This window comes from Suricata suricatta, chromosome 8 (assembly GCF_006229205.1).
Source record: "Suricata suricatta isolate VVHF042 chromosome 8, meerkat_22Aug2017_6uvM2_HiC, whole genome shotgun sequence".
NCBI lineage: Eukaryota > Metazoa > Chordata > Mammalia > Carnivora > Herpestidae > Suricata > Suricata suricatta.
In genome coordinates this window covers 127,385,969-127,398,643 of record NC_043707.1, presented here as the reverse complement: position 1 = coordinate 127,398,643, position 12,675 = coordinate 127,385,969, and the positions used below count along the sequence as shown (strand labels likewise).

The 12,675-nt window shown below is 55.2% G+C and overlaps 1 protein-coding gene across 2 annotated transcripts in view; it reads left to right on the top strand.

The window, feature by feature from the left end:
* VWA5B1 (von Willebrand factor A domain containing 5B1) overlaps positions 1 to 12,675 on the top strand; it is a 62,952-nt gene that overhangs the window by 16,934 nt on the left and 33,343 nt on the right. The window contains exons 3-9 of one of the 2 annotated variants that reach the window (XM_029947327.1): positions 1,683 to 1,847; positions 3,476 to 3,628; positions 4,822 to 5,092; positions 8,253 to 8,398; positions 9,198 to 9,329; positions 9,965 to 10,089; positions 11,822 to 11,932. In XM_029947327.1, coding sequence (XP_029803187.1) covers positions 1,709 to 1,847; positions 3,476 to 3,628; positions 4,822 to 5,092; positions 8,253 to 8,398; positions 9,198 to 9,329; positions 9,965 to 10,089; positions 11,822 to 11,932 — 1,077 coding nt within the window. In that variant the 5' untranslated portion in view covers positions 1,683 to 1,708. The remainder of the gene's footprint in view (positions 1 to 1,682; positions 1,848 to 3,475; positions 3,629 to 4,821; positions 5,093 to 8,252; positions 8,399 to 9,197; positions 9,330 to 9,964; positions 10,090 to 11,821; positions 11,933 to 12,675) is intronic. The other variant, XM_029947328.1, reaches the window with a different exon arrangement.

Sequence of the window (12,675 nt, the reverse complement as noted above, 5' to 3'; positions counted from 1 at the left end):
AGGGATTACCCGGAGGGTCTTGGGAGCCCAGTAGGTAATGGACACATCATTGCCCTGCTAAAGCTCGGTCCGTCACACTGGAGTGACGACAGTCATCGGTTCTCATATTTGTTTAATCAGCGCTGAGGGTACAATAGGAAGCACAAAGAGACGCGGCCCATCCCTCAGGGAGCACACACTGTAAAAGGGATGACAGACAGCAACAAACTAACCTCAGGCAACAAAATGTATCCCTGCAAACTGATGGGGGCGCTCTGAGAGAGAGAGACTTGTCTGTGAGGAGGCAGATGAATGACGGACTCTGGGTACAGGTGGTGTGGCTTCCCCGAAGGGTGACCTTCCATTGACCCTGAAGGACAAGAAGGAGGTGACTAGTTTTTTCATCTTTGTTTATGCTTATTTATTTTTGAGAGAGAGACAGAGTGTGAGCAAGGGAGGGGCAGAGAGAGAGACACAGAATCCAACGCAGGCTCCAGGTTCCGAGCTGTCAGCACAGAGCCTGACTCCGGTCTCAAACCCACTAACCATGAGATCATGACCTGAGCCAAAGTCAGCGGTTTAACTGACTGAGCCACCCAGGCGCCCCAGGGGGTTACTGGTTTGAAGTGGGTGGTGGGGTGAGTCTTCCAGGGGGCAAATGGCAGAACAAAGGTGAGAGGTCAGAGGACACATCTGAGGAATGGACTGGAAGCCTGGGGGAGCCACAAAGACTGTGTGAGGATGTGGTGACTGACCAGCTGGAGAGGCCAGTAGGGCCAGACTGCACATGCCCTAGGCTGTCTTGAGGGTTTTGGTCTCTATCCCAGGAGCGGGGTGGCAGGGGGCAGTGACCTGTCCACCTAGTGCTTTGCCCTGGGGCCCTGGCCACTGGGTAGAGAAATGGATGGAGTGGGAGTTGGGGTAGGGGTTGATAGTAGATTCAAGAAGCCAATTGGGAATCTCGGCCCAGATAGGCGTGGCGAAGGCTGGAATGAGGGTGCAGACGGCAGAGAGGTGAAGGCACGGTGGATGCCGTGGCTTTTCCAGTGGAAATCACAAGCCTTGGCCATGGCCTGGGTATAGGGGGTGGTGGAAAAGAGGTGCCAGGGATCACTCCCAGACTTTTGACGTGCACACTTGGAGGAAGGGTGGCCCTTTTCAACTGAGTATCTTTTGGGGGTGCTCCTCATGCCACTCCACAGCCCCAGGCTGCTGCTGGTGGGGGGATTCATTTCAGATGCCCCTTGAAATCAGAGAAGGGGGGATGTGGTGAGCTATTTCAGTTCCCTCACTCTGCTCAGGGAGCAGCCACAGCTCAGAGATTATGAGGCTGTCACAGAGATGGGGTCAGAGCCCAGGTCCCCGGATTCCCATCCAGAGTTAGGGGAACACTATCCACCACGGGAATTCCAGGGTGGCCAGGAGCCTGCTTGGACTCTAGCCCCGATTGTGCTCTGTCTCACTGAGTCAACCCAGGCAGGTCATCCATCTTCAGGCCTCAGTTTCCCTGCTGTGAGATGGAAGGAAATGGAATTCCCACTTCTCTCCGGAGTGGTTGAGAGTCAGCAGGGGTCCCTACCTGGGAAGCGTGTGGGGAACACAAGAGAACTGTGTGCTGGCCACCTGTGGGGGCTGATGTGAGAACTGGGTCCAGGAGGGATGAGGGGCCTCTCCCCACTTCCTGCTTTTCCTGTCTCTTGCAGGCTCTGAGGGCTGAGTAGCCAGCAGGATGCCTGGTCTGCTGAACCAGATCACAGGGGCAGCCCTGCCCCTCACAGCCTCCGATGTCACCTCCTTCGTCAGTGGTTACGCCCTGGGGCTGACGGCCTCTCTCACCTATGGCAACCTGGAAGCCCAGCCCTTTCAGGGTGAGGACCCCCCTTGCCGCTGCCCCAGGGCCACCCTGCCCCCATGTTTAATCCTCATTTTGACACATCCTAGCTGATTGACATAAGGCAAGTTATATAACTTCTCTGAGTCTCAAGTTTCCCCAACTGTGAACTAGGAATGGCATTTCTGCCACCATAGACATCAAAGCTAGTAGCAAATCAGGTCAGGCTTTGGGCTCAGCCCCAACCCACTGTCCCAGGACTATCTGAGTCCCACACGGGCACGCCCACCTGCGTTGGCCAGACCCCACTTTCTCAGGGAGCCTCACAGCAGGAGAGCCTTCTGGACTCCATGAAAAACCAGGAGCTCCCACTCCCACTAGGCATGACTTTTGCCACTGCGACCTTGGGGAAGCCACTGTCCTTCTCCAAATGCAGATGGTCCTCTGCCTGTGTGGACGCCGGGGTTGGCTGGAGAGAGGAGGTCATACAGGGGAAGGACAGAGTGTAATGAAAAGCGGTGTGTGGGTAAGAACCACCAGTGAAGGGCAGTCCAGGTGTGGGACGCTTGCCTGCAGGGGGAGTCTGTAAATGAGTCGCCTCCCTTCCTGCTTCAGGGAGGTGGTCACAGGGCCTAGAAGTTAGGGTCCCTCCTCCCCCGCATCAGTGGGAGCCTCCTATCCCCCAGGCTTTGTGCTTTGGGGCCCTGCTCTCCATCCCACCCTGAGATTCTGAAAACATCTTCATTCCCCAAGGAAGCCACAGGGAAACTTAACTTCTCCTCAGAAACCTTCTGGGCAGAGCAGATCACCCTGGCCATCTGTTTAGGAAAATCTCCAGAGGGTGACACAATAGAACTTGCTGGGGACCCAGGAGACTAAGCGACGGGCAACATTGGGATGGTCCTTTGGCTTGCCACATGTGGGAAGAACCAGCCTCTCCGCATTTCGTAGATGAGGAAACTGAGGCTCAGAGGGATGAGAACCCGGTGGGCTCACCAGCGGCCAGGCACTGTGCTGCCCACCGTATTCGTGGGCACATTAAATGAGATACAGCCTTGATCCCTCTACTGAATCAGAATCTGCATTTTAACAAGACCCCCAGGGGGGCTCATGTGCTCTTAGATTCTGGGAGACACTAAGGTTTAAGACCACAGGCCACAGGGCATATAGCTCAAAAAATGATGGCTACTACTTTTTCCATTTTCATGACCACCTCATGGATTTGACTCTACTGAGCCCATTTTACAGATGGCGCTGTGAGGTTTGAGAAGCTAAGTGTCTTATCCAAAATTTCCAAGCGAGGAGAGGTGGCAGGGACCGGGTTAGACCATCATCTGCTCCCTCCAATGCCCTGGCACACAGAATAGGTCACATAAAAATCCAGATTTCCACTGTGTCTTGAAAACTCAGAAGCCTTGGCCACATGGGTCTCATGGGCCTGCCCAGGGGAGCAGATGTCCCTTTTCCAGTCACCCCACTGCTCCCACAGTACCTCCGCTGCCCTTACCTGCCTGGTCCCAGAGCCACAAGGTTTCCGCCAGAGTCCTCTGGAACCCTCTGGAACCCTCGCTGTAACCTTGAGAACCACCCATCCGTCTGGCAGACCAAAGGCTCTGGTGCCCTCCGGGGGGTGGGGTCCCCCGTGACCTGGGCTCTTCCTGGCAGGCCTCTTCGTGTACCCACTGGATGAATACACCACAGTGATCGGCTTTGAGGCGGTCATTGCCGACCGTGTCGTGACAGTGCAGATCAAGGACAAAGCCAAGATGGACAGCAGCCACTTCGATGGCACCCACGTCCGACCCACAAATGTCACAGGTGAGGAGGACAGAAGGGCTGTGGCAGGGCCGGGGCCCGGCTGGGGTCTCAAGCAGCCTGGAAGGACAACAGTGACATAGGGCAGAGAGAGCACTACAGTAGGAGTCAGGAATCCTGTGTGCCCTCAGGCCAATAATTTACTTCTCTGAACCTCATTCCTGTTCTCTCACCTCAAAAGCAGGGTGAGGATCAAAGGGGGGCCACAAAAGCGTTAAGTTACCTCCGCAAAACAGAATAGCATGTCAGTTAAGCTCAGAGCTTGTGGAATGAATCACACCGGAATTTGACTGCCAGTCCTGTTGCTGGCAAATGGTCTGAGCTTAATTAAAAAATTAAACTTCGTCTGTAAAGGGGAACTGATCCAAAGCTCAACAGAGACATGATTTCGGAGATAACAGTCTCTGGTACAGAATAAGTACTCAAGTCCTGGCTGCTGATGCTACTGAGGTTACTGAGGCACAGAAAGGGTGAGTGACCAGCCCAAGTTTACACAGCAAGTCAGTGACAAGTCAGGATTTGAAGTCACACCAAGGATCATGTGACATAAGAGACTCTTACCATTGGATCTGTGATCAAAGTGAAATTCGTTCCCCTGACCGTTAAGACATTCAGGAATCTTTTAGTGAGCACCCACTGCGTGTAAGGCACCCAGTTGCCTCCAAGTTATCAGGCCTACTCGCCGTCTGGAAGAAGAGCTTCCGGGTAACCGCAACAGGAGGTGGGAAGCAGCTGTGCCAGAAGGGGTCTGGATAATGTCAGAGGAGGGAAAGGGGGTCCGACTGGGGACAAGAGAGGTTTTCATGGAGGGGCTGGTGGCTGCATGAGGCTGGCTGAGTAGGGGTGAGGGAGCAGGCCTCTCCGATAACAGCAGCGGACATGAACAAAGGCATTTGCCCCAAAGGTGGGAGGGGGGATGCTTCAAGGTGATGTTTAGAGGGGGTGGGTGGGGGCATGGCCTCTGTCACCCCAGCCCCCCACTCCCAGCAGGGTGCAGCGGGAAGTCCACCAGCCTGGCCTCGGACCCATGTGGGTTCAGATCCTGGGTCAACGAGTTTGTTATTTGCCAAGTAACTTGGGGAAGTCACTCCCCACCTTCAGCTTCAATATTCCCATCAGCAAAATGGGCTCTCCAGTCTTCTGCACTTAGAGGGGACTAGATACGCACAGCTGCTGAGTCCAGGCCTGTCCCTTAGGGAGCACTCTGCAAGAGGGGGCTTCCGCCATCCCCCATGCCTGCACGCCGGGGAAGGTGGCTTTGGACGAGGATTTGGAGCGGATCCTGTTCGTGGTCAACCTGGGGACCATTGCCCCAATGGAGAACGTCACCATCTTTGTCAGCACGTCCTCGGAGCTCCCCACGCTGCCCAGCGGGGCTGTGCGGGTACTGCTGCCTGCGGTCTGCGCCCCGACCGTGCCTCAGTTCTGCACCGAGAGCACTGGCCCCTCCAGCCAACAGGCCCAAGGGTAAGGAGCCCCTGCAGAGTTTTGGGTGACAGCAGGGAGGCGGTGGATGAAGATAGGGGACTGCAGGGTGGGGGCATAGGGAGGGGACAAGGCTCAGTGCTAATGTGACCACCACTTCTGCTCACTGAAGAATCTCCCTGAAATGCCCGAGATGCCGCTGACCAGAAGCTCGGGTATTTGGAAGCCTGGGATTCGAATTTCCGGGCTTTATTTTATAACGCACTCGAGGTATTTTCTGAGCCCCCAGCAGGGCTAGAGGCTGGGTGTTAGGGGTACAGAGGGCGCCCAACCAACATGGCTTCCTCCTTTTTGGAACTTGAAGAGATCTAATCCAACGAATAACGTAACAGCTCTGTAGGTGACTGTTTATGTACCGCATGCATAATTAATGATGTGAAAAGTGCAAGGACTGGGGGGACAGTATAAAAGAGGGACCCACCCTGGGAAGCCAGGGGACAGACCCGGCTTCTCCAGAGACTAGGGACCAGTGTTTCAGCTGGGGGCCGAGAGATGAGACGGAGGTGGGCACAGAGAGAAGAGTGCCTGTAGGTGAGAACAGCAGGGGCAAAGGCCCTGAGGTGGCAAAGACAGACCCCAGAGAACTGAAGCACGGGTGACACAGAAATGAGGCTGTAGACACACAGGAGGCCCTGTGGCCCTGGCCAACTTTGGGTTTCTCCCAGAAGCAACAAAAAGCCAATAAAAGGGGTTTTAGCAAGGTGGGACTGGGAACACTGCAAGCCCAGGACAGGAGGGTTTCTCTGTGCTCCTCCCCCGCCCTCTGCCCGCCTTCGCCCCCCAGGTAGGCGCAGGTCATAGCCTGAGGCACCTGCTGCTGAAATTGGGGCTCTTCCCTTTCCCCACTCAGGGACTGAGGCAGGTAAATGTTTACCACATCTCCCACGCAGGGAGAGAGGACGCCACTGTCAAGTAGCCAAGTAGCCCGCAGCATTCAGACGTCTTGGGAGGTCTTGCATTTTATCATTCACGTGTGAAGTTTTAAAATCTATTCCATAGCATCTTTGTGCCACATTGATATAAAGATAACACTTACAATTAATGACCAGTTAAACTGCCTAACCCCCCACCCCAAAGTCTTGTCTCAAACCTTTGGGCCAAGTTGAAATCTGCGAAGATGTACCATATACATCCGGGACTTTCACACACACCCTGGTAGGGCTCCCGGGAGCGCACAAGACAGTGGCAGCAAATTTCTAGACACCACCAAAATACTGACCTCAGGCGGAGCTGGGGGCTGTGGAGGGGGCTGAGGGGTTACTGCCACTTCCCATGTGGAGTGAGCCTTGAGGGCATTCCTCAGTCCTGAGGAATGAACAGTAATTAAACACCTACTGTGTGCCAAGCACTGTTCTGGGTGCTGGGAAAACATAGCAGTAAACCAGACAGACAAGGTCCCTGTCCTCCTGGGGTTGGCATTCCGACAGCGGAAGGGGGAGGCAGAGAGTTAATAAAGAAATAAGCCCGTAACATGTAATATGTTAGGCGAGTTCTATGAGGTTAAGTGCTGTAGAGGCTGGGAGGGGGGGGTAGAGTGGTGTGGGTGCTATTTTTGCTAGAATAGACAGCTTAGGCAACATTTGAAGCCTGATCTGAGAAAAGGGAGGGAGGAGATATGCTGGAGGAAGAACATTCCATGCAGAGGGCAGAGGGAGGGGTAAGTGCAAAGGCCCCGAGGCAACAGCGGGCATGGTGTGGGAGAGGAGCCCCAGGAAAGCAACAAAGTTCATAGCAGAGTGGGAGAGAGGTCAGAGGCTGATGGGGAGTCAGACTGTATAGGAGCTTGAAGCCTAGGTGAGGACGCCTGTTGTCACAACACAGAAGCTGGTGCCACAAGCCAGTCTCAGACGGGGGACACCAGCTTGTGTGCTGTCTTTCCGCATGCTGACATTGGCCTCGAGTCTTCTGTGTTTGAGAGGCAGGGCCTACCAGAGCTGGGGACACTCAAGACCTTGGTGGATGAAGAAGGGGCCCAGGAGGCCCTGAGAAGCTTACTCCTGCCCGGTCCGGCAGGCGGAAGTAAGCCTTGCTCTCAGGAGAAGCCTGCCTCAGTCTCCGGGAGCCTCGGAGCTGCTCAGGCAGTGACACAAGAAAAAATAACAGATAACACCGAGGGTTAGTGAGGGTGGCGAGAGGAGACTCCTGTCCACTGCTGGCGGAAATGGAAACTTTGCAACCTAGAAAGCAATCTGGTGACACACAGCGGCTGTCCTTTGGCCCAGGCACCACCAGAGACATTGCTTCCTAAGTGCACAAAAGGGATGCAGGGAGCCAGGAACAAAGAAGTACAATATCACAGATGCCCCCAGGTGGCACGTGTCCCAGCAAACCGGTAGACAGCCCACCTGGACAGAGCTTAAAAAATAGCAGTGAGCAAAACAAGGGAAGTGATGGAATGGGATTCATGACGAAAGCACTCTCTTCCATTGAACACACACACACACACACACACACACACACACAAGCCATGAGACCTGCAGATTAAGCAGGTATAACAAAGACCTTAGAGGGTGTAACCCTGAGGGGTGGGGGATGGAGCAGTGTCAAAGACAGGGAGGGATGACCCAGAAAGAGCCTGGGAACTTGAGCCTTCAGCAGGTGACTTGCTGGAACAACTCAGCTCAAGGCAACTGTCATTATTATCCGCATTTAATGGTTGGAAAACCCAGCGCTGAAGAAGTGGCTTGAGCAAGGGGCTCCCGGCTCCCAGAGAAGAGCGGGGATCCAAGACTGGGGAGCCAGGCTGGCCTGGTGAGGACACTCTCTGCCAAGTGCTAGTTGTGGGAACTTAGGCTGGTCGTTGCATCTTGCTGAGCCTCTTTTTTCTCATGTGGGAAATCGGGGACATGGGGGCCCTGATGGCTCTTCTATGGGAGGTGGTGAGAATAATAGGCGCCAATGCTTTGGAGCATGGGCCAGGCGCCTGGTCAATCCACTGTGGGTTGCTGTGCCTCATGTCAGAGTCCAGGCTCTCTCTGGGGTCAGGTCCTCCTGCCGAGTAAGGGTCTAGAGTGGGAGGAGTCTCCTCAGCCCCCTTTTGGGCTGGGCTGCGGGGAATGCCAAGGCTGCTTGGGACTCACTAGCTTCTTCCGTCTTCCTGCCGCTGCCCTGGCTGCCTGCTTCCTCTCTGCCACCTCCCCAGCAAAGACAAGCATTGTTTCGGCACCGGGGCCCTGGACTCCTGGGACAGGCTGTGCCTGGCAACTCTGCTGGACACGGATGTGTCCAACCCCATGGAATACGAGTTCAACTTCCAGCTGGAGATCCGTGGGCCGTTCCTGCTTGCAGGTGAGAGAGAGCGCCGCCCAGACAGGATGGGGACGGGAGGAAGACCTGAGGCCCGGAGGTGGGGAGGGCTTCCAGCAGAAAGCTGCCAGGGGATGGAGAAGAGTGGGGGGAGGGCAGGGAAGCTGCCTTGCTCAGATGGAAGACAACCTGAAGCACACAGAGCTTCCTGGACCCCCACTTCCTGCTCCCCAATGTGTGGCCCAAAGATGAGCCCCTCCCAAGGACAGGTTTCAAGGCTGTCCCCATGCCCACCTCAGTGGCTCCCTTGCATAGTCACATCAGCAGGGGACTTTTCAAATCCTGCCACGCAGATCCCACGCAGAGCTGCCGATGACAGTGGTCTGGGCTGTGTCCTGGACACTGGGATATTTAAGAGTGCCCAGATGATTCTAGCATGCAACCAGAGTTGGGGGCTAGTGTTCTGGGGGCTCCCCTCCCCAGCCCACTCAAGGTTTAAAAGGGACACCAGGACACAGTTTCTTGTCAATGAGTGCTCTCCCAGAGCAGCGTGATGGCATTTACAGAGTGCCCAGCGATCGAGCACTGAGCTCTTCCTTTCTTTATGTGCACGACGAGGAAGCAACCCTTTGACCCAGTGGATCCTGAGGTCAGGGCAGGAAAGCTCACATACATCACCTGTCTAAGCCCCCATTTTGCAGATGGGGGATTGAGGAGACCTGTCCATGGTTGCACAGCAGGACAGGAGCTGTGTCTCCTGTCTGACCTGGGTTTCCTTGTCCCCAACCGAGAGCCCCTATTTCTCCCGAGACTCCTGAACTTATCTTTCTGCACCACCCAGGGGTGGAGAGTCCCACCCACGAGATCCGCGCTGACGCTGCCCCGTCTGCACCCTCGGCCAAGAGCATCATTATCACCTTGGCCAACAAGCACACCTTCGACCGACCGGTGGAGATCCTCATCCACCCCAGCGGTACTGGGCACCAGGCGGGGTCCCCGGGAGGGGGCGTCTGTGGGAGGGAGGAGGTACCGATCCTGTGGGGCACAGACACGTGGCCAGCCAGGGAGAAGGCAAAGGAGAGCAGAGAGAGGCCGGCTCTAGTGGCTCCTGGAAACATGACTGTAGCTGGCAGAACTGAGTACCTCCAGCCAAGACTCTAACTCCAGAGGCCCCGGCGGTGGGGGTGGAGTCTCATCCACCCAATGGGAACCTTTGCTCCCAGGCTAGCTGAGCAAGTGACGTTTGAAATCCAAAGCTCAGGGAGACTCTCGAAGCTCTGAACCTCAGAGAGCAATTCATTTGCCTCTTGAAGGATTCAATAAAATGTCAGGATCTGAAAAGACCAGAGCCTAGTCTCACTCCCATTTTACAGATGGTTAAACTGAGGCCCAGAGAGGGGCAGTGAGTTCTCCATGGCCCCTAGGCACCCCTGCCTGCTAGTGAAGGAGTCTTCCCATGGCCCCACACCACTTCAGGAACGCAGGGATTCTATCCCCCTCTCTAAATTGGGACTCCTCCCCCAACCACAAAGATCCTCCTCCTTAACCAAGGCCCCCAGCATTGCCCTCACACTCTGAATGTGCCAAGAGTTGCTCTCCTCTCTGCAGAGCCCCACATGCCACATGTCCTGATGGAGAAAGGGGACATGACCCTGGGAGAGTTTGAGCAGCACTTGAAGGGAAGAACGGATTTCATTAAAGGGATGAAGAAGGGCAGCAGTGCAGAGAGACAGGTGAGTGCGGTCAGAGCCGCATTAGCAGAGGCAGACCCCGGGTGACCACGGGGGCTTGGCCATCTCTGCATCTATGAGGATATTGAGCAAGGGAAGAGAGTGGCTTGCCCGGGTCACTCCTGAGGCATCGTTTCCGGCAATGGGCTGGGGCGCTGCTGGGACACGGGCTTCCAGATGCAGCCATCACTCTGTGTCCTAGTCACCCAGCAGGCACCTTGTCCTCCTGCTTCCTGCCAGCCCACCTTCTCCTAATGCCACCAAGATGCCTAAGCCACGTGCAGTTCTAGGCAGGTGGCAGAAACAACCTTGGTCTTCTCTAGGTTGCTTCACTACAAGGAGCTCCCAGGTGCCCTCTCAGCCCCGCCTTTACCCCTAGGCCTCCATTTTCCCACCCGCTGAATGGGTCTCCTGCTCTTCCTTCCTCTGAGATCCTTGTAACTATTACATAAAGAATAAAGGCAGAGCGGGGGCGCCTAGGTGGCTCAGTCAATTAAGTGGCCGACTTCGGCTCAGGTCATGGTCTCGTAGTTTGTGGGTTCGAGCCCTGCATTGGGCTTTGTGCTGACAGCTCAGAGCTTGGAGTTTGCTTCAGATTCTGTGTCTCCCTCTCTCTCTGACCCTCCCCTGTTCATGCTGTCTCTCTCTCTGTCTCTCAAAAATAAATAAAACATTAAAAAAAAAAAGAATAAAGGCAGAGCAGAGAAACCCAGAAGAAGCCTGCCTTGGCCCGCCCCCTCCCGCCTGAAGTGCCATTATGAGGAAGCCTCAGCGGGGTGGGGGTGGGGAGGCTGGGAGGAGGCTGAGCTGCCAGCCACGAGTCACACCGGCAGCATCTCCTACTCATGGCCCTGCACGCCAAGCCTGGCCCTGAATGCCAAGGCACGTTTAAGAACGATGGCACACTTCTTTTTCTGGAATCCCCGTTTTAGATGAGAACACGGAGCTGTAGCACCCTAAAAGAACAGCTCAGCTGAGAGGAAGGGAGGACCGTTCTCTTGGGAGTTGGCTTTGGTGACATGAGGCTAAGGACTCAGAGCCGATCCTGTGGGGACAGCTTGGCTGGATTTAAGAGCCCCTCCCTGACTGGCAGAGGACCATGGCAGAGGGGGAGGGTATGGGAACATGGAGACCCCTCCCTGCTCACGTCATCCCCATCGATAGACATCCCAAGGGAAAGGCCTGTTTTGGGGGGGGGGGGCAGGCAGGAGGGATGGTGAAAGGAAAAGGTTAGTAGCTCACTGCCCACATCGTCCCATGTTCGGGGCCCCACCGGGAACATCTGCCTTCCCAGAAGGGCTCCCTCACCCAGATGAGTTGATTCTGGGAAGAGACTGGGGCCAGGTTCTCAGAGTGGGGGTGCCCCGAGCTCTGAGGACTATTGCATGTGGACAACAGTGGGAACAGTGGGTCTCCCAGGTCCAGGGCTGGCTCCTCTGCCTGCCAAGACTGAAGTCAATCAGCTCTGGGAGGGCGGAAGCAAATGAGAATTTGCCACCTTGGGTTGGCTGTGCAAATACCCTGTATTCTCATGAGCTCCGGGGATGACAGGGATCACCCACAGCCACTAAGAAGTGATGAGTTTATTGTAATTGGATAAAGGTAACTGGAGGAGACATTGGAGAATCCTGGGCCGGGGTCCCCACACCGCCTCGCTGAGGCAAAAATCAGGTTCCCAGAGGGGCTCCTTTCAATGACAGCTGAGGCTGTTGCTGCCTTGGGCTCTGTCTTCCAGAAAGCCAGGCGGCCAGTGGCCTTTGGCAAAAGAGCTCCACGTGGGAGGGAGAGCTCAGTCGCTCACCAGGAGGGAGGCTGGCATCCAGAAGGTGAACATCAATCACGAAGAGTGAGTGTGACAAGCCGTCAGAGGCTGTGATTTAGCAAAGAGGGGGCAAATGACACAGAGGAAGACACCATGTACGAGAGACAGATGCAGAGAGAAGCAGAAACAAGTAGAGACAGAGACTGGGGGGTAAAAATCTCAGAGACGCACATGTAGGTGCCCACACAGATTCATTTCTCATTTATTTATTCGACAAACACTACATCCCCAGGAGACCTCAGGCTCTGTTCTAGGCACTAGAACAACACTAAAAATGACATGTCCTTGTTCTCGTGTAGCTTACATTCTAGCACAGACAAGAAAAAATGAATGAGCAAGGTCGGGGCAGAGAGGGCTGGGGACCATGAAAGAAATACCGCAGGACAGTGTGATAATGAGTGATAAGCATGGGCGCTGTCCAGCCCGGTGTTTCGAGAAAGCCTGTCTGAGAATGAGTCCTGGTAAGTGGTGAACAACGGAACTAGAAGCAGAATAAAGTTGACATGTTTGGGAAACAGGTGGCGGATGCTGCCGAAATGTAGGGAGCAGAGTGGGCAAGGATGACGGGGACAGGTAGGCAAGGGTCAGGCACTAAGGGCCTCATCACCATGGTGCAAGGCATGGGGGGGGCTATTGTGTAAGCAGTGGAATGACTAGGATGATCACACTCCCTGCTCTACGTAGAGAACAGACCACAGGCAGATAAGAGTGGCTGACGGAGGCATTAAAGGTCCAGACTGGGCTGGGGTACCGTCCTGACCTGGGCT